The sequence below is a fragment of the Pelodiscus sinensis genome, chromosome 32, assembly GCF_052426305.1.
Source record: "Pelodiscus sinensis isolate ZL-2025 chromosome 32, ASM5242630v1, whole genome shotgun sequence".
NCBI lineage: Eukaryota > Metazoa > Chordata > Testudines > Trionychidae > Pelodiscus > Pelodiscus sinensis.
Window position 1 is genome coordinate 4,773,860 of NC_143083.1, and position 17,426 is coordinate 4,791,285.

Sequence of the window (17,426 nt, forward strand, 5' to 3'; positions counted from 1 at the left end):
AGTACGGCAGACTAACGACATCCTCTCTTTGCCAGCTCAACCCAATCGCTGGAAACAGCAGCATCGGCCCAGCTCATCTCACATGCGAAGTGACGGGTTTTAGGTAAGGATGCAATGGCCAAGATGCCCGCTGTAGCCAAGGTCCGTTTGCTGTCATTCTCTTTGGCAGAGGACAGTCTTCAGCAAATCAATCAAACAGGTGATTAATTCCGGCGTTGCTTCTTCTATTGCAGAGCGGAGAGAGCCGGGAATGACACGGGCGTGGATGCCATCTGCAGCTACAGGCGCGACCTCCTCCCGTCCCCGTTTGACAGAGTGAGGGTTTACCGTGAAATCAGCAACATGACAAATGGCATCACCATCCTGGGCCCCTACACCCTGGACAAGGACAGCCTCTACGTCAATGGTAAGCCGCTGATTTCTGTCCCAGTTCTATGGCATTCTTTGCACCGGAGCAACAAGAGAGACATACCCTGTGCTAGAGACGTTAGAGATCAGAGTGATAGAGCAACAAAGAGTCCCAGGCCTGGAATAAGCGGCCACAGAAGGTCTCTGGCTGTGCTCTGCACTGCTGCTTTTCATGGACGCTCCTCACTTCCGTGTGTCCCTTTTGCCCTCCGGCCGGTCCCGTTGCCCTCTAATCATTTTGCCTTCTCCTTGCAGGTTACAACGAAGCGCCGGCTCTGCCAAGTGAGTATAGTTTAGAATGCTGCTTCCTGAAAAAATTGGAAACTTATTACCTTGAAAATGTAGTAGGTGACGGGAGGTGGATCGTGCCTGTCTCCAACTGTTCCTCTGTCCACACTGGAATGGAATTGGCCCTCTAAGGAGAACTGTCCGTAGTTCCCTTTGGGGAAAACCACAAATCTCTTTGCTATTTGCTCAACCTGCACCCGTGGAAGTAGAGAGGCATTTCCGTAGGTCCATAGAGGGGAGTTCATTGACCGTTCCTTTTGTTGTTTCATTGTTTTCAGCTCTTTTGCCATCTACAACCCCCACTCCAGCCATTGAGCGTTTCACAGTGAACTTCACCATTACCAACCTCGAGTATGCTTCAGACATGGGAACTCCTCATTCTACCACATTCAACGCTACTGCGAAAGCCGTGGTCTCTTTGGTAAGTGTGATGGGCTCCCAGCCTCCCTCGGCCCTTTGGGGTTAGCTGGGTCTCTCGGCAGTACGGCAGACTAACGACATCCTCTCTTTGCCAGCTCAACCCAATCGCTGGAAACAGCAGCATCGGCCCAGCTCATCTCACATGCGAAGTGACGGGTTTTAGGTAAGGATGCAATGGCCAAGATGCCCACTGTAGCCAAGGTCCGTTTGCTGTCATTCTCTTTGGCAGAGGATAGTCTTCAGCAAATCATTCAAACAGGTGATTAGTTCCGGCGTTGCTTCTTCTATTGCAGAGCGGAGAGAGCCGGGAATGACACGGGCGTGGATGCCATCTGCAGCTACAGGCGCGACCTCCTCCCGTCCCCGTTTGACAGAGTGAGGGTTTACCGTGAAATCAGCAACATGACAAATGGCATCACCATCCTGGGCCCCTACACCCTGGACAAGGACAGCCTCTACGTCAATGGTAAGCCGCTGATTTCTGTCCCAGTTCTATGGCATTCTTTGCACCGGAGCAACAAGAGAGACATACCCTGTGCTAGAGACGTTAGAGATCAGAGTGATAGAGCAACAAAGAGTCCCAGGCCTGGAATAAGCGGCCACAGAAGGTCTCTGGCTGTGCTCTGCACTGCTGCTTTTCATGGACGCTCCTCACTTCCGTGTGTCCCTTTTGCCCTCCGGCCGGTCCCGTTGCCCTCTAATCATTTTGCCTTCTCCTTGCAGGTTACAACGAAGCGCCGGCTCTGCCAAGTGAGTATAGTTTAGAATGCTGCTTCCTGAAAAAATTGGAAACTTATTACCTTGAAAATGTAGTAGGTGACGGGAGGTGGATCGTGCCTGTCTCCAACTGTTCCTCTGTCCACACTGGAATGGAATTGGCCCTCTAAGGAGAACTGTCCGTAGTTCCCTTTGGGGAAAACCACAAATCTCTTTGCTATTTGCTCAACCTGCACCCGTGGAAGTAGAGAGGCTTTTAGGTAGGTCCATAGAGGGGAGTTCATTGACCTTTTCTTTTGTCGTTTCATTGTTTTCAGCTCTTTTGCCATCTACAACCCCCTCTCCAGCCATTGAGCGTTTCACAGTGAACTTCACCATTACCAACCTCAAGTATGCTTCAGACATGGGAACTCCTCATTCTACCACATTCAACGCTACTGCGAAAGCCGTGGTCTCTTTGGTAAGTGTGATGGGCTCCCAGCCTCCCTCAGCCCTTTGGGGTTAGCTGGGTCTCTCGGCAGTACGGCAGACTAACGACATCCTCTCTTTGCCAGCTCAACCCAATCGCTGGAAACAGCAGCATCGGCCAAGCTCATCTCACATGCGAAGTGACGGGTTTTAGGTAAGGATGCAATGGCCAAGATGCCCGCTGTAGCCAAGGTCCGTTTGCTGTCATTCTCTTTGGCAGAGGATAGTCTTCAGCAAATCATTCAAACAGGTGATTAATTCCGGCGTTGCTTCTTCTATTGCAGAGTGGAGAGAGCCGGGAATGACACGGGCGTGGATGCCATCTGCAGCTACAGGCGCGACCTCCTCCCGTCCCCGTTTGACAGAGTGAGGGTTTACCGTGAAATCAGCAACATGACAAATGGCATCACCATCCTGGGCCCCTACACCCTGGACAAGGACAGCCTCTACGTCAATGGTAAGCCGCTGATTTCTGTCCCAGTTCTATGGCATTCTTTGCACCGGAGCAACAAGAGAGACATACCCTGTGCTAGAGACGTTAGAGATCAGAGTGATAGAGCAACAAAGAGTCCCAGGCCTGGAATAAGCGGCCACAGAAGGTCTCTGGCTGTGCTCTGCACTGCTGCTTTTCATGGACGCTCCTCACTTCCGTGTGTCCCTTTTGCCCTCCGGCCGGTCCCGTTGCCCTCTAATCATTTTGCCTTCTCCTTGCAGGTTACAACGAAGCGCCGGCTCTGCCAAGTGAGTATAGTTTAGAATGCTGCTTCCTGAAAAAATTGGAAACTTATTACCTTGAAAATGTAGTAGGTGACGGGAGGTGGATCGTGCCTGTCTCCAACTGTTCCTCTGTCCACACTGGAATGGAATTGGCCCTCTAAGGAGAACTGTCCGTAGTTCCCTTTGGGGAAAACCACAAATCTCTTTGCTATTTGCTCAACCTGCACCCGTGGAAGTAGAGAGGCCTTTAGGTAGGTCCATAGAGGGGAGTTCATTGACCTTTTCTTTTGTCGTTTCATTGTTTTCAGCTCTTTTGCCATCTACAACCCCCTCTCCAGCCATTGAGTGTTTCACAGTGAACTTCACCATTACCAACCTCAAGTATGCTTCAGACATGGGAACTCCTCATTCTACCACATTCAACGCTACTGCGAAAGCCGTGGTCTCTTTGGTAAGTGTGATGGGCTCCCAGCCTCCCTCGGCCCTTTGGGGTTAGCTGGGTCTCTCGGCAGTACGGCAGACTAACGACATCCTCTCTTTGCCAGCTCAACCCAATCGCTGGAAACAGCAGCATCGGCCCAGCTCATCTCACATGCGAAGTGACGGGTTTTAGGTAAGGATGCAATGGCCAAGATGCCCGCTGTAGCCAAGGTCCGTTTGCTGTCATTCTCTTTGGCAGAGGATAGTCTTCAGCAAATCATTCAAACAGGTGATTAGTTCCGGCGTTGCTTCTTCTATTGCAGAGCGGAGAGAGCCGGGAATGACACGGGCGTGGATGCCATCTGCAGCTACAGGCGCGACCTCCTCCCGTCCCCGTTTGACAGAGTGAGGGTTTACCGTGAAATCAGCAACATGACAAATGGCATCACCATCCTGGGCCCCTACACCCTGGACAAGGACAGCCTCTACGTCAATGGTAAGCCGCTGATTTCTGTCCCAGTTCTATGGCATTCTTTGCACCGGAGCAACAAGAGAGACATACCCTGTGCTAGAGACGTTAGAGATCAGAGTGATAGAGCAACAAAGAGTCCCAGGCCTGGAATAAGCGGCCACAGAAGGTCTCTGGCTGTGCTCTGCACTGCTGCTTTTCATGGACGCTCCTCACTTCCGTGTGTCCCTTTTGCCCTCCGGCCGGTCCCGTTGCCCTCTAATCATTTTGCCTTCTCCTTGCAGGTTACAACGAAGCGCCGGCTCTGCCAAGTGAGTATAGTTTAGAATGCTGCTTCCTGAAAAAATTGGAAACTTATTACCTTGAAAATGTAGTAGGTGACGGGAGGTGGATCGTGCCTGTCTCCAACTGTTCCTCTGTCCACACTGGAATGGAATTGGCCCTCTAAGGAGAACTGTCCGTAGTTCCCTTTGGGGAAAACCACAAGTCTCTTTGCTATTTGCTCAACCTGCACCCGTGGAAGTAGAGAGGCATTTCCGTAGGTCCATAGAGGGGAGTTCATTGACCGTTCCTTTTGTTGTTTCATTGTTTTCAGCTCTTTTGCCATCTACAACCCCCTCTCCAGCCATTGAGCGTTTCACAGTGAACTTCACCATTACCAACCTCAAGTATGCTTCAGACATGGGAACTCCTCATTCTACCACATTCAACGCTACTGCGAAAGCCGTGGTCTCTTTGGTAAGTGTGATGGGCTCCCAGCCTCCCTCAGCCCTTTGGGGTTAGCTGGGTCTCTCGGCAGTACGGCAGACTAACGACATCCTCTCTTTGCCAGCTCAACCCAATCGCTGGAAACAGCAGCATCGGCCAAGCTCATCTCACATGCGAAGTGACGGGTTTTAGGTAAGGATGCAATGGCCAAGATGCCCGCTGTAGCCAAGGTCCGTTTGCTGTCATTCTCTTTGGCAGAGGATAGTCTTCAGCAAATCATTCAAACAGGTGATTAATTCCGGCGTTGCTTCTTCTATTGCAGAGCGGAGAGAGCCGGGAATGACACGGGCGTGGATGCCATCTGCAGCTACAGGCGCGACCTCCTCCCGTCCCCGTTTGACAGAGTGAGGGTTTACCGTGAAATCAGCAACATGACAAATGGCATCACCATCCTGGGCCCCTACACCCTGGACAAGGACAGCCTCTACGTCAATGGTAAGCCGCTGATTTCTGTCCCAGTTCTATGGCATTCTTTGCACCGGAGCAACAAGAGAGACATACCCTGTGCTAGAGACGTTAGAGATCAGAGTGATAGAGCAACAAAGAGTCCCAGGCCTGGAATAAGCGGCCACAGAAGGTCTCTGGCTGTGCTCTGCACTGCTGCTTTTCATGGACGCTCCTCACTTCCGTGTGCCCCTTTTGCCCTCCGGCCGGTCCCGTTGCCCTCTAATCATTTTGCCTTCTCCTTGCAGGTTACAACGAAGCGCCGGCTCTGCCAAGTGAGTATAGTTTAGAATGCTGCTTCCTGAAAAAATTGGAAACTTATTACCTTGAAAATGTAGTAGGTGACGGGAGGTGGATCGTGCCTGTCTCCAACTGTTCCTCTGTCCACACTGGAATGGAATTGGCCCTCTAAGGAGAACTGTCCGTAGTTCCCTTTGGGGAAAACCACAAATCTCTTTGCTATTTGCTCAACCTGCACCCGTGGAAGTAGAGAGGCTTTTAGGTAGGTCCATAGAGGGGAGTTCATTGACCTTTTCTTTTGTCGTTTCATTGTTTTCAGCTCTTTTGCCATCTACAACCCCCGCTTCAGCCATTGAGCGTTTCACAGTGAACTTCACCATTACCAACCTCGAGTATGCTTCAGACATGGGAACTCCTCATTCTACCACATTCAACGCTACTGCGAAAGCCGTGGTCTCTTTGGTAAGTGTGATGGGCTCCCAGCCTCCCTCGGCCCTTTGGGGTTAGCTGGGTCTCTCGGCAGTACGGCAGACTAACGACATCCTCTCTTTGCCAGCTCAACCCAATCGCTGGAAACAGCAGCATCGGCCCAGCTCATCTCACATGCGAAGTGACGGGTTTTAGGTAAGGATGCAATGGCCAAGATGCCCGCTGTAGCCAAGGTCCGTTTGCTGTCATTCTCTTTGGCAGAGGACAGTCTTCAGCAAATCATTCAAACAGGTGATTAGTTCCGGCGTTGCTTCTTCTATTGCAGAGCGGAGAGAGTCGGGAATGACACGGGCGTGGATGCCATCTGCAGCTACAGGCGTGACCTCCTCCCGTCCCCGTTTGACAGAGTGAGGGTTTACCGTGAAATCAGCAACATGACAAATGGCATCACCATCTTGGGCCCCTACACCATGGACAAGGACAGCCTCTACGTCAATGGTAAGCCGTTGATTTCTGTCCCAGTTCTATGGCATTCTTTGCACCGGAGCAACAAGAGAGACATGCTCTGTGCTAGAGACGTTAGAGATCAGAGTGATCGAGCAACAAAGAGTCCCAGGCCTGCAATAAGCTGCCACAGAAGGTCTCTGGCTGTGCTCTGCACTGCTGCTTTTCATGGACGCTCCTCACTTCCGTGTGTCCCTTTTGCCCTCCGGCCTGTCCCGTTGCCCTCTAATCATTTTGCCTTCTCCTTGCAGGTTACAACGAAGCGCCGGCTCTGCCAAGTGAGTATAGTTTAGAATGCTGCTTCCTGAAAAAACTGGAAGCTTATTGCCTTGAAAATATAGTAGGGGTGGGAGGTGGATCGTGCCTGTTTCCAACGGTTTCTTTGAGTGTAGTGGAGTGGAATTGGCCTTCTAAGGAGAACTGTCCGTAGTTCCCTTTGGGGAAAACCACAAATCTCTTTGCTATTTGCTCAACCTGCACCCGTGGAAGTAGAGAGGCATTTCTGTAGGTCCATAGAGGGGAGTTCATTGACCTTTTCTTTTGTCGTTTCATTGTTTTCAGCTCTTTTGCCATCTACAACCCCCTCTCCAGCCATTGAGCGTTTCACAGTGAACTTCACCATTACCAACCTCAAGTATGCTTCAGACATGGGAACTCCTCATTCTACCACATTCAACGCTACTGCGAAAGCCGTGGTCTCTTTGGTAAGTGTGATGGGCTCCCAGCCTCCCTCGGCCCTTTTGGGTTAGCTGGGTCTCTCGGCAGTACGGCAGACTAACGACATCCTCTCTTTGCCAGCTCAACCCAATCGCTGGAAACAGCAGCATCGGCCAAGCTCATCTCACATGCGAAGTGACGGGTTTTAGGTAAGGATGCAATGGCCAAGATGCCCGCTGTAGCCAAGGTCCGTTTGATGTCATTCTCTTTGGCAGAGGACAGTCTTCAGCGAATCATTCAAACAGGAGATTAGTTCCGGCGTTGCTTCTTCTATTGCAGAGCGGAGAGAGCCGGGAATGACACGGGCGTGGATGCCATCTGCAGCTACAGGCGCGACCTCCTCCCGTCCCCGTTTGACAGAGTGAGGGTTTACCGTGAAATCAGCAACATGACAAATGGCATCACCATCCTGGGCCCCTACACCCTGGACAAGGACAGCCTCTACGTCAATGGTAAGCCGCTGATTTCTGTCCCAGTTCTATGGCATTCTTTGCACCTGAGCAACAAGAGAGACATACCCTGTACTAGAGACGTTAGAGATCAGAGTGATAGAGCAACAAAGAGTCCCAGGCCTGCAATAAGCGGCCACAGAAAGTCACTGGCTGTGCTCTGCACTGGTGCTTTTCATGGACGCTCCTCACTTCCGTGTGTCCCTTTTGCCCTCCGGCCGGTCCCGTTGCCCTCTAATCATTTTGCCTTCTCCTTGCAGGTTACAACGAAGCGCCGGCTCTGCCAAGTGAGTATAGTTTAGAATGCTGCTTCCTGAAAAAACTGGAAGCTTATTGCCTTGAAAATGTAGTAGGGGATGGGAGGTGGATCGTGCCTGTTTCCAACGGTTTCTTTGAGCGCAGTGGAATGGAATTGGCCCTCTAAGGAGAACTGTCCGTAGTTCCCTTTGGGGAAAACCACAAATCTCTTTGCTATTTGCTCAACCTGCACCCGTGGAAGTAGAGAGGCTTTTAGGTAGGTCCATAGAGGGGAGTTCATTGACCTTTTCTTTTGTCGTTTCATTGTTTTCAGCTCTTTTGCCATCTACAACCCCCGCTCCAGCCATTGAGCGTTTCACAGTGAACTTCACCATTACCAACCTCGAGTATGCTTCAGACATGGGAACTCCTCATTCTACCACATTCAACGCTACTGCGAAAGCCGTGGTCTCTTTGGTAAGTGTGATGGGCTCCCAGCCTCCCTCGGCCCTTTGGGGTTAGCTGGGTCTCTCGGCAGTACGGCAGACTAACGACATCCTCTCTTTGCCAGCTCAACCCAATCGCTGGAAACAGCAGCATCGGCCCAGCTCATCTCACATGCGAAGTGACGGGTTTTAGGTAAGGATGCAATGGCCAAGATGCCCGCTGTAGCCAAGGTCCGTTTGCTGTCATTCTCTTTGGCAGAGGACAGTCTTCAGCAAATCATTCAAACAGGTGATTAGTTCCGGCGTTGCTTCTTCTATTGCAGAGCGGAGAGAGTCGGGAATGACACGGGCGTGGATGCCATCTGCAGCTACAGGCGTGACCTCCTCCCGTCCCCGTTTGACAGAGTGAGGGTTTACCGTGAAATCAGCAACATGACAAATGGCATCACCATCTTGGGCCCCTACACCATGGACAAGGACAGCCTCTACGTCAATGGTAAGCCGTTGATTTCTGTCCCAGTTCTATGGCATTCTTTGCACCGGAGCAACAAGAGAGACATACCCTGTGCTAGAGACGTTAGAGATCAGAGTGATCGAGCAACAAAGAGTCCCAGGCCTGCAATAAGCGGCCACAGAAGGTCTCTGGCTGTGCTCTGCACTGCTGCTTTTCATGGACGCTCCTCACTTCCGTGTGTCCCTTTTGCCCTCCGGCCTGTCCCGTTGCCCTCTAATCATTTTGCCTTCTCCTTGCAGGTTACAACGAAGCGCCGGCTCTGCCAAGTGAGTATAGTTTAGAATGCTGCTTCCTGAAAAAACTGGAAGCTTATTGCCTTGAAAATGTAGTAGGGGATGGGAGGTGGATCGTGCCTGTTTCCAACGGTTTCTTTGAGCGCAGTGGAATGGAATTGGCCCTCTAAGGAGAACTGTCCGTAGTTCCCTTTGGGGAAAACCACAAATCTCTTTACTATTTGCTCAACCTGCACCCGTGGAAGTAGAGAGGCGTTTCCGTAGGTCCATAGAGGGGAGTTCATTGACCTTTTCTTTTGTCGTTTCATTGTTTTCAGCTCTTTTGCCATCTACAACCCCCACTCCAGCCATTGAGCGTTTCACAGTGAACTTCACCATTACCAACCTCAAGTATGCTTCAGACATGGGAACTCCTCATTCTACCACATTCAACGCTACTGCGAAAGCCGTGGTCTCTTTGGTAAGTGTGATGGGCTCCCAGCCTCCCTCGGCCCTTTGGGGTTAGCTGGGTCTCTCGGCAGTACGGCAGACTAACGACATCCTCTCTTTGCCAGCTCAACCGAATCGCTGGAAACAGCAGCATCGGCCAAGCTCATCTCACATGCGAAGTGACGGGTTTTAGGTAAGGATGCAATGGCCAAGATGCCCGCTGTAGCTAAGGTCCGTTTGCTGTCATTCTCTTTGGCAGAGGATAGTCTTCAGCAAATCATTCAAACAGGTGATTAATTCCGGCGTTGCTTCTTCTATTGCAGAGCGGAGAGAGCCGGGAATGACACGGGCGTGGATGCCATCTGCAGCTACAGGCGCGACCTCCTCCCGTCCCCGTTTGACAGAGTGAGGGTTTACCGTGAAATCAGCAACATGACAAATGGCATCACCATCCTGGGCCCCTACACCCTGGACAAGGACAGCCTCTACGTCAATGGTAAGCCGCTGATTTCTGTCCCAGTTCTATGGCATTCTTTGCACCGGAGCAACAAGAGAGACATACCCTGTGCTAGAGACGTTAGAGATCAGAGTGATAGAGCAACAAAGAGTCCCATGCCTGGAATAAGCGGCCACAGAAGGTCTCTGGCTGTGCTCTGCACTGCTGCTTTTCATGGACGCTCCTCGCTTCCGTGTGTCCCTTTTGCCCTCCGGCCTGTCCCGTTGCCCTCTAATCATTTTGCCTTCTCCTTGCAGGTTACAACGAAGCGCCGGCTCTGCCAAGTGAGTATAGTTTAGAAGGCTGCTTCCTGAAAAAATTGGAAACTTATTACCTTGAAAATGTAGTAGGTGACGGGAGGTGGATCGTGCCTGTCTCCAACTGTTCCTCTGTCCACACTGGAATGGAATTGGCCCTCTAAGGAGGACTGTCCGTAGTTCCCTTTTCTGGAAAACCACAAATTTCTTTGCTATTTGCTCAACCTGCACCCGTGGAAGTAGAGAGGCATTTCCGTAGGTCCATAGAGGGGAGTTCATTGACCGTTTCTTTTGTTGTTTCATTGTTTTCAGCTCTTTTGCCATCTACAACCCCCACTCCAGCCATTGACCGTTTCACAGTGAACTTCACCATTACCAACCTCGAGTATGCTTCAGACATGGGAACTCCTCATTCTACCACATTCAACGCTACTGCGAAAGCCGTGGTCTCTTTGGTAAGTGTGATGGGCTCCCAGCCTCCCTCGGCCCTTTGGGGTTAGCTGGGTCTCTCGGCAGTACGGCAGACTAACGACATCCTCTCTTTGCCAGCTCAACCCAATCGCTGGAAACAGCAGCATCGGCCCAGCTCATCTCACATGCGAAGTGACGGGTTTTAGGTAAGGATGCAATGGCCAAGATGCCCGCTGTAGCCAAGGTCCGTTTGCTGTCATTCTCTTTGGCAGAGGATAGTCTTCAGCAAATCATTCAAACAGGTGATTAATTCCGGCGTTGCTTCTTCTATTGCAGAGCAGAGAGAGCCGGGAATGACACGGGCGTGGATGCCATCTGCAGCTACAGGCGCGACCTCCTCCCGTCCCCGTTTGACAGAGTGAGGGTTTACCGTGAAATCAGCAACATGACAAATGGCATCACCATCCTGGGCCCCTACACCCTGGACAAGGACAGCCTCTACGTCAATGGTAAGCCGCTGATTTCTGTCCCAGTTCTATGGCATTCTTTGCACCGGAGCAACAAGAGAGACATACCCTGTACTAGAGATGTTAGAGATCAGAGTGATAGAGCAACAAAGGGTCCCAGGCCTGCAATAAGCGGCCACAGAAAGTCACTGGCTGTGCTCTGCACTGCTGCTTTTCATGGACGCTCCTCACTTCCGTGTGTCCCTTTTGCCCTCCGGCCGGTCCCGTTGCCCTCTAATCATTTTGCCTTCTCCTTGCAGGTTACAACGAAGCGCCGGCTCTGCCAAGTGAGTATAGTTTAGAATGCTGCTTCCTGAAAAAACTGGAAGCTTATTGCCTTGAAAATGTAGTAGGGGATGGGAGGTGGATCGTGCCTGTTTCCAACGGTTTCTTTGAGCGCAGTGGAATGGAATTGGCCCTCTAAGGAGAACTGTCCGTAGTTCCCTTTGGGGAAAACCACAAATCTCTTTGCTATTTGCTCAACCTGCACCCGTGGAAGTAGAGAGGCTTTTAGGTAGGTCCATAGAGGGGAGTTCATTGACCTTTTCTTTTGTCGTTTCATTGTTTTCAGCTCTTTTGCCATCTACAACCCCCGCTCCAGCCATTGAGCGTTTCACAGTGAACTTCACCATTACCAACCTCGAGTATGCTTCAGACATGGGAACTCCTCATTCTACCACATTCAACGCTACTGCGAAAGCCGTGGTCTCTTTGGTAAGTGTGATGGGCTCCCAGCCTCCCTCGGCCCTTTGGGGTTAGCTGGGTCTCTCGGCAGTACGGCAGACTAACGACATCCTCTCTTTGCCAGCTCAACCCAATCGCTGGAAACAGCAGCATCGGCCCAGCTCATCTCACATGCGAAGTGACGGGTTTTAGGTAAGGATGCAATGGCCAACATGCCCGCTGTAGCCAAGGTCCGTTTGCTGTCATTCTCTTTGGCAGAGGATAGTCTTCAGCAAATCATTCAAACAGGTGATTAATTCCGGCGTTGCTTCTTCTATTGCAGAGCGGAGAGAGCCGGGAATGACACGGGCGTGGATGCCATCTGCAGCTACAGGCGTGACCTCCTCCCGTCCCCGTTTGACAGAGTGAGGGTTTACCGTGAAATCAGCAACATGACAAATGGCATCACCATCTTGGGCCCCTACACCATGGACAAGGACAGCCTCTACGTCAATGGTAAGCCGCTGATTTCTGTCCCAGTTCTATGGCATTCTTTGCACCGGAGCAACAAGAGAGACATGCTCTGTGCTAGAGACGATAGAGATCAGAGTGATAGAGCAACAAAGAGTCCCAGTCCTGGAATAAGCGGACCACAGAAAGTCTGTGGCTGTGCTCTGCACTGCTGCTTTTCATGAACGCTCCTCACTTCCGTGTGTCCCTTTTGCCCTCCGGCCGGTCCCGTTGCCCTCTAATCATTTTGCCTTCTCCTTGCAGGTTACAATGAAGCGCCAGCTCTGCCAAGTGAGTATAGTTTAGAATGCTGCTTCCTGAAAAAAATGGAAGCTTATTGCCTTGAAAATGTAGTAGGGGATGGGAGGTGGATCGTGCCTGTTTCCAACGGTTTCTTTGAGCGCAGTGGAATGGAATTGGCCCTCTAAGGAGAACTGTCCGTAGTTCCCTTTGGGGAAAACCACAAATCTCTTTGCTATTTGCTCAACCTGCACCCGTGGAAGTAGAGAGGCGTTTCCGTAGGTCCATAGAGGGGAGTTCATTGAGCTTTTCTTTTGTTGTTTCATTGTTTTCAGCTCTTTTGCCATCTACAACCCCCACTCCAGCCATTGTGCGTTTCACAGTGAACTTCACCATTACCAACCTCAAGTATGCTTCAGACATGGGAACTCCTCATTCTACCACATTCAATGCTACTGTGAAAGCCATGGTCTCTTTGGTAAGTGTGATGGGCTCCCAGCCTCCCTCGGCCCTTTTGGGTTAGCTGGGTCTCTCGGCAGTACGGCAGACTAACGACATCCTCTCTTTGCCAGCTCAACCCAATCGCTGGAAACAGCAGCATCGGCCCAGCTCATCTCACATGCGAAGTGACTGGTTTTAGGTAAGGATGCAATGGCCAAGATGCCCGCTGTAGCCAAGGTCCGTTTGCTGTCATTCTCTTTGACAGAGGACAGTCTTCAGCAAATCATTCAAACAGGTGATTAATTCCGGCGTTGCTTCTTCTATTGCAGAGCTGTGAGAGCCGGGAATGACACGGGCGTGGATGCCATCTGCAGCTACAGGCGCGACCTCCTCCCATCCCCGTTTGACAGAGTGAGGGTTTACCGTGAAATCAGCAACATGACAAATGGCATCACCATCTTGGGCCCCTACACCCTGGACAAGGACAGCCTCTACGTCAATGGTAAGCTGCTGATTTTTGTCCCAGTTCTATGACATTCTTTGCACCGGAGCAACAAGAGAGACATGCCCTGTGCTAGAGACGTTAGAGATCAGAGTGATAGAGCAACAAAGAGTCCCAGGCCTGGAATAAGCGGGCCACAGAAAGTCTCTGGCTGTGCTCTGCACTGCTGCTTTTCTTGGACGCCCCTCACTTCCGTGTGTCCCTTTTGCCCTCCGGCCGGTCCCGTTGCCCTCTAATCATTTTGCCTTCTCCTTGCAGGTTACAACGAAGCGCCGGCTCTGCCAAGTGAGTATAGTTTAGAATGCTGCTTCCTGGAAAAACTGGAAGCTTATTCCCTTGAAAATGTAGTAGGTGACGGGAGGTGGATCGTGCCTGTCTCCAACTGTTCCTCTGTGCACATTGGAATGGAATTGGCCCTCTAAGGAGAACTGTCCGTAGTTCCCTTTGGGGAAAACCACAAATCTCTTTGCTATTTGATAAACCTGCACCCGTGGAAGTAGAGAGGTGTTTCCAGAGGTCCATAGAGGGGAGTTCATTGACCTTTTCTTTTGTTATTTCATTGTTTTCAGCTCTTTTGCCATCTACAACCCCCACTGCAGCTATTGAGCATTTCACAGTGAACTTCACCATTATCAACCTCAAGTATGCTTCAGACATGGGAACTCCTCATTCTACCACATTCAACGCTACTGCGAAAGCCGTGGTCTCTTTGGTAAGTGTGATGGGGTCCCAGCCTCTCTCGGTCCTTTGGGGTTACCTGGGTGTCTCGGCAGTACGGCAGACTAACGACATCCTCTCTTTGCCAGCTCAACCCAATCGCTGGAAACAGCAGCATCGGCCCAGCTCATCTCACATGCGAAGTGACGGGTTTTAGGTAAGGATGCAATGGCCAAGATGCCCGTTGTAGCCAAGGTCCATTTATCTCTTTCTGTTCGGCACTGGACAGTCCTCAGCAAATCATTCAACCAGGTGATTCAATCCGGCGATGCTTCTTCTATTGCAGAGCGGTGAGAGCCGGGAATGACACGGGCGTGGATGCCATCTGCAGCTACAGGCGCGACCTCCTCCCGTCCCAGTTTGACAGAGTGAGGGTTTACCGTGAAATCAGCAACATGACAAATGGCATCACCATCCTGGGCCCCTACACCCTGGACAAGGACAGCCTCTACGTCAATGGTAAGCCGCTGATTTCCGTCCTAGTTCTATGGCATTCTTTGCACCGGAGCAACAAGAGAGACATACCCTGTACTAGAGACGTTAGAGATCAGAGTGATAGAGCAACAAAGAGTCCCAGGCCTGGAATAAGCGGACCACAGAAGGTCTCTGGCTGTGCTCTGCACTGCTGCTTTTCATGAACACTCCTCACTTCCGTGTGTCCCTTTTGCCCTCCGGCCTGTCCCGTTGCCCTCTAATCATTTTGCCTTCTCCTTGCAGGTTACAACGAAGCGCCGGCTCTGCCAAGTGAGTATAGTTTAGAATGCTGCTTCCTGAAAAAACTGGAAACTTATTACCTTGAAAATGTAGTAGGGCATGGGAGGTGGATCGTGCCTGTCTCCAACTGTTCCTTTGTGCGCAGTGGAATGGAATTGGTCCTCTGAGGAGAACTGTCCGCATTTCTCTTTGGGGAAAACCACAAATCTCTTTGCTATTTGCTAAACCTGCACCCGTGGAAGTAGAGAGGTGTTTCTATAGGTCCATAGAGGGGAGTTCATTGACCTTTTCTTTTGTTATTTCATTGTTTTCAGCTCTTTTGCCATCTAAAACCCCCACTTCGGCCATTGAGCGTTTCACAGTGAACTTCACCATTACCAACCTCAAGTATGCTTCAGACATGGGAACTCCTCATTCTACCACATTCAATGCTACTGCGAAAGCCGTGGTCTCTTTGGTAAGTGTGATGGGCTCCCAGCCTCCCTCGGCCCTTTGAGGTTAGCTGGGTCTCTCGGCAGTACGGCAGACTAACGACATCCTCTCTTTGCCAGCTCAACCCAATCGCTGGAAACAGCAGTATCGGCCCAGCTCATCTCACATGCGAAGTGACGGGTTTTAGGTAAGGATGCAATGGCCAAGATGCCCACTGTAGCCAAGGTCCATTTGCTGTCATTCTCTTCGGTACTGGACAGTCGTCAGCAAATCAATCAAACAGGTGATTAAATCCGTCATTGCTGCTTCTCTTGCAGAGCGGTGAGAGCTGGGAATGACACGGGCGTGGATGCCATCTGCAGCTACAGGCGCGACCTCCTCCCATCCCCGTTTGAGAGAGTGAGGGTATACCGTGAAATCAGCAACATGACAAATGGCATCACCATGCTGGGCCCCTACACCCTGGACAGGAATAGCCTCTATGTCAGCGGTATATTGCCTATTTCTATGTCTTAATATTCTTTGATGTATTTCATTTCATTGGTTTTCCCTTGGAAATTATGGATGCAAATAGTATGTATAATCATGGTTTGAAATATTACATAGAATTTTTAGCTTATATTTTCATGGAAATGTTTTTGCTGCCCATTCTATTTTTTCCTTTTCTAGCTCGTTCTCTTGACGTCTCTTTATTGTTTGTTTCCATTCCAGGTTATAATGAAGCTAGCACTGTGACAAGTAAGTTTCTTTAGAAACCAGTGTATTTTGTAATGTACTGTAGGATTTTATTGTGTAAAGATTTAGCTATGTTCTGGACCATTTTTGTCCTTGATAGAATGAAAGCTCATTAAATACTTTATATTTATCTATGCCAATAAGTTTTTTTGTAAGTATGTGCACAGTGGAAAATTGTGTTAATTTCTAATTGCTATTCACTTTTCTCCAGCTGTGATGCCTCCTACAATTCCAGCTTCAACATTTGACTCTTTCACAGTGAACTTCACCATAACTAATCTGCAGTACTCATCCCAGTTAGGAATCCAGCATTCCAAAACATTCAATGCTACAGAAACTGTCTTCACCTCTCTGGTAAGTTTGAATTGCTCCCATCGTTCCTTTTTCAGGCTTTTCGATATAATTGTTATCTCCTTGCAAAGAACTCATGAAATCTTTTTCTTTGCCAGCTTGACCTATTGATGAAAAACAGCAGCATTGGCCCTGTCTACATAGCATGCAAAGTGGTGTCTTATTGGTGAGAATAATGAGATTTTTTTCACATTCTTCCACATGATGCTGATATGTGCTAGAGATAGAGCTCTCCCTTCTCTGTGGTTATTTTTGTATTTTAACAAGAAAGCATCGATACTTCGATTTTCAGTGCATACATCTCCAGGAATGTCTATTTAGGCAGAACAGTGATAGAAATGTAGCCGTGTTAGTCTGGTGTAGCTGAAACAAAATACAGGACTATGTAGCACTTTAAAGACTAACAAGATGGTTTATTAGATGATGAGCTTTGGTGGGCCAGACCCACTTCCTCAGATCAAATAGTGGAAGAAAATAGTCACAATCATGTATACCAAAGGATACAATTTAAAAAAATGAACACATATGAAAAGGACAAATCACATTTCAGAACAGAAGGGGGATGCAGGGGGGGGTGGGGGAAGGAAGGTGAATGCCAGTGAGTTAATGATATTAGAGGTGGGGAAGGGTAGATGTCTGTGAGTTAATAGTATTGGAGGTGATAATTGGGGAAGCTATCTTTGTAATGGGTAAGATAGCTGGAGTCTTTGTTAAGTCCCCTGTGGAGAGTGTCGAATTTTAGCATGAATGCCAGTTCAGAGGATTCCCTTTCAAGTGCAGGTCGTTGAGACAGTGTCCTTTCTGGTTGAAATGACAAGCAACTGTTTTTTCTTTGTGATCCTGTCTAATGTCTGTTTTCTGGGCATTGATTCTTTGGCGAAGTGTCTGAGACGTTTGTCCAATGTACATAGCAGATGGACACTTTCGGCACATGATAGCATAGATTATATTTCTGGAGGCGCAGGAATATGTGTTCTTGATCTTATAACTCACTTGGTTAGGTCCAATAATGGTATCAGCAGAGTGAATATGTGGACAAAGCTGGCAGCGGGGTTTGTTGCAAGGGAAAGTACCAGGGTTGGTATTAGTGTGGTATGTCCTGTGGTTGTTGGTAAGAATCATCTTGAGGTTAGG

The 17,426-nt window shown here is 49.8% G+C and overlaps 1 protein-coding gene and 2 long non-coding RNA genes across 3 annotated transcripts in view; all 3 read left to right on the forward strand.

Annotated features, from left to right (window-relative positions):
* Positions 1-17,426, forward strand: part of MUC16 (mucin 16, cell surface associated) — a 114,997-nt gene that overhangs the window by 72,399 nt on the left and 25,172 nt on the right. The window contains exons 49-93 of the mRNA XM_089774914.1: positions 36-103; positions 234-406; positions 664-690; positions 975-1,117; positions 1,212-1,279; positions 1,410-1,582; positions 1,840-1,870; positions 2,586-2,758; positions 3,016-3,042; positions 3,327-3,399; positions 3,515-3,631; positions 3,762-3,934; positions 4,192-4,218; positions 4,503-4,645; positions 4,740-4,807; positions 4,938-5,110; positions 5,368-5,394; positions 6,854-6,996; positions 7,091-7,158; positions 7,289-7,461; positions 7,719-7,745; positions 8,030-8,172; positions 8,267-8,334; positions 8,465-8,637; positions 8,895-8,921; positions 9,206-9,348; positions 9,443-9,510; positions 9,641-9,813; positions 10,071-10,173; positions 10,818-10,990; positions 11,248-11,350; positions 11,994-12,166; positions 12,425-12,451; positions 12,736-12,878; positions 12,973-13,040; positions 13,171-13,343; positions 13,602-13,628; positions 13,913-14,055; positions 14,778-14,808; positions 15,089-15,231; positions 15,326-15,393; positions 15,524-15,696; positions 15,918-15,944; positions 16,153-16,295; positions 16,391-16,458. Coding sequence (XP_089631040.1) covers positions 36-103; positions 234-406; positions 664-690; positions 975-1,117; positions 1,212-1,279; positions 1,410-1,582; positions 1,840-1,870; positions 2,586-2,758; positions 3,016-3,042; positions 3,327-3,399; positions 3,515-3,631; positions 3,762-3,934; positions 4,192-4,218; positions 4,503-4,645; positions 4,740-4,807; positions 4,938-5,110; positions 5,368-5,394; positions 6,854-6,996; positions 7,091-7,158; positions 7,289-7,461; positions 7,719-7,745; positions 8,030-8,172; positions 8,267-8,334; positions 8,465-8,637; positions 8,895-8,921; positions 9,206-9,348; positions 9,443-9,510; positions 9,641-9,813; positions 10,071-10,173; positions 10,818-10,990; positions 11,248-11,350; positions 11,994-12,166; positions 12,425-12,451; positions 12,736-12,878; positions 12,973-13,040; positions 13,171-13,343; positions 13,602-13,628; positions 13,913-14,055; positions 14,778-14,808; positions 15,089-15,231; positions 15,326-15,393; positions 15,524-15,696; positions 15,918-15,944; positions 16,153-16,295; positions 16,391-16,458 — 4,676 coding nt within the window. The remainder of the gene's footprint in view (positions 1-35; positions 104-233; positions 407-663; positions 691-974; positions 1,118-1,211; positions 1,280-1,409; positions 1,583-1,839; positions 1,871-2,585; positions 2,759-3,015; positions 3,043-3,326; positions 3,400-3,514; positions 3,632-3,761; positions 3,935-4,191; positions 4,219-4,502; positions 4,646-4,739; positions 4,808-4,937; positions 5,111-5,367; positions 5,395-6,853; positions 6,997-7,090; positions 7,159-7,288; positions 7,462-7,718; positions 7,746-8,029; positions 8,173-8,266; positions 8,335-8,464; positions 8,638-8,894; positions 8,922-9,205; positions 9,349-9,442; positions 9,511-9,640; positions 9,814-10,070; positions 10,174-10,817; positions 10,991-11,247; positions 11,351-11,993; positions 12,167-12,424; positions 12,452-12,735; positions 12,879-12,972; positions 13,041-13,170; positions 13,344-13,601; positions 13,629-13,912; positions 14,056-14,777; positions 14,809-15,088; positions 15,232-15,325; positions 15,394-15,523; positions 15,697-15,917; positions 15,945-16,152; positions 16,296-16,390; positions 16,459-17,426) is intronic.
* LOC149520884 (uncharacterized) lies at positions 5,433-6,570 on the forward strand. Its single transcript, XR_016348194.1, has 3 exons — positions 5,433-5,983; positions 6,114-6,286; positions 6,544-6,570. It is a non-coding gene; the product is annotated as an uncharacterized LOC149520884 (long non-coding RNA).
* LOC149520885 (uncharacterized) lies at positions 14,149-14,521 on the forward strand. Its single transcript, XR_016348195.1, has 2 exons — positions 14,149-14,217; positions 14,347-14,521. It is a non-coding gene; the product is annotated as an uncharacterized LOC149520885 (long non-coding RNA).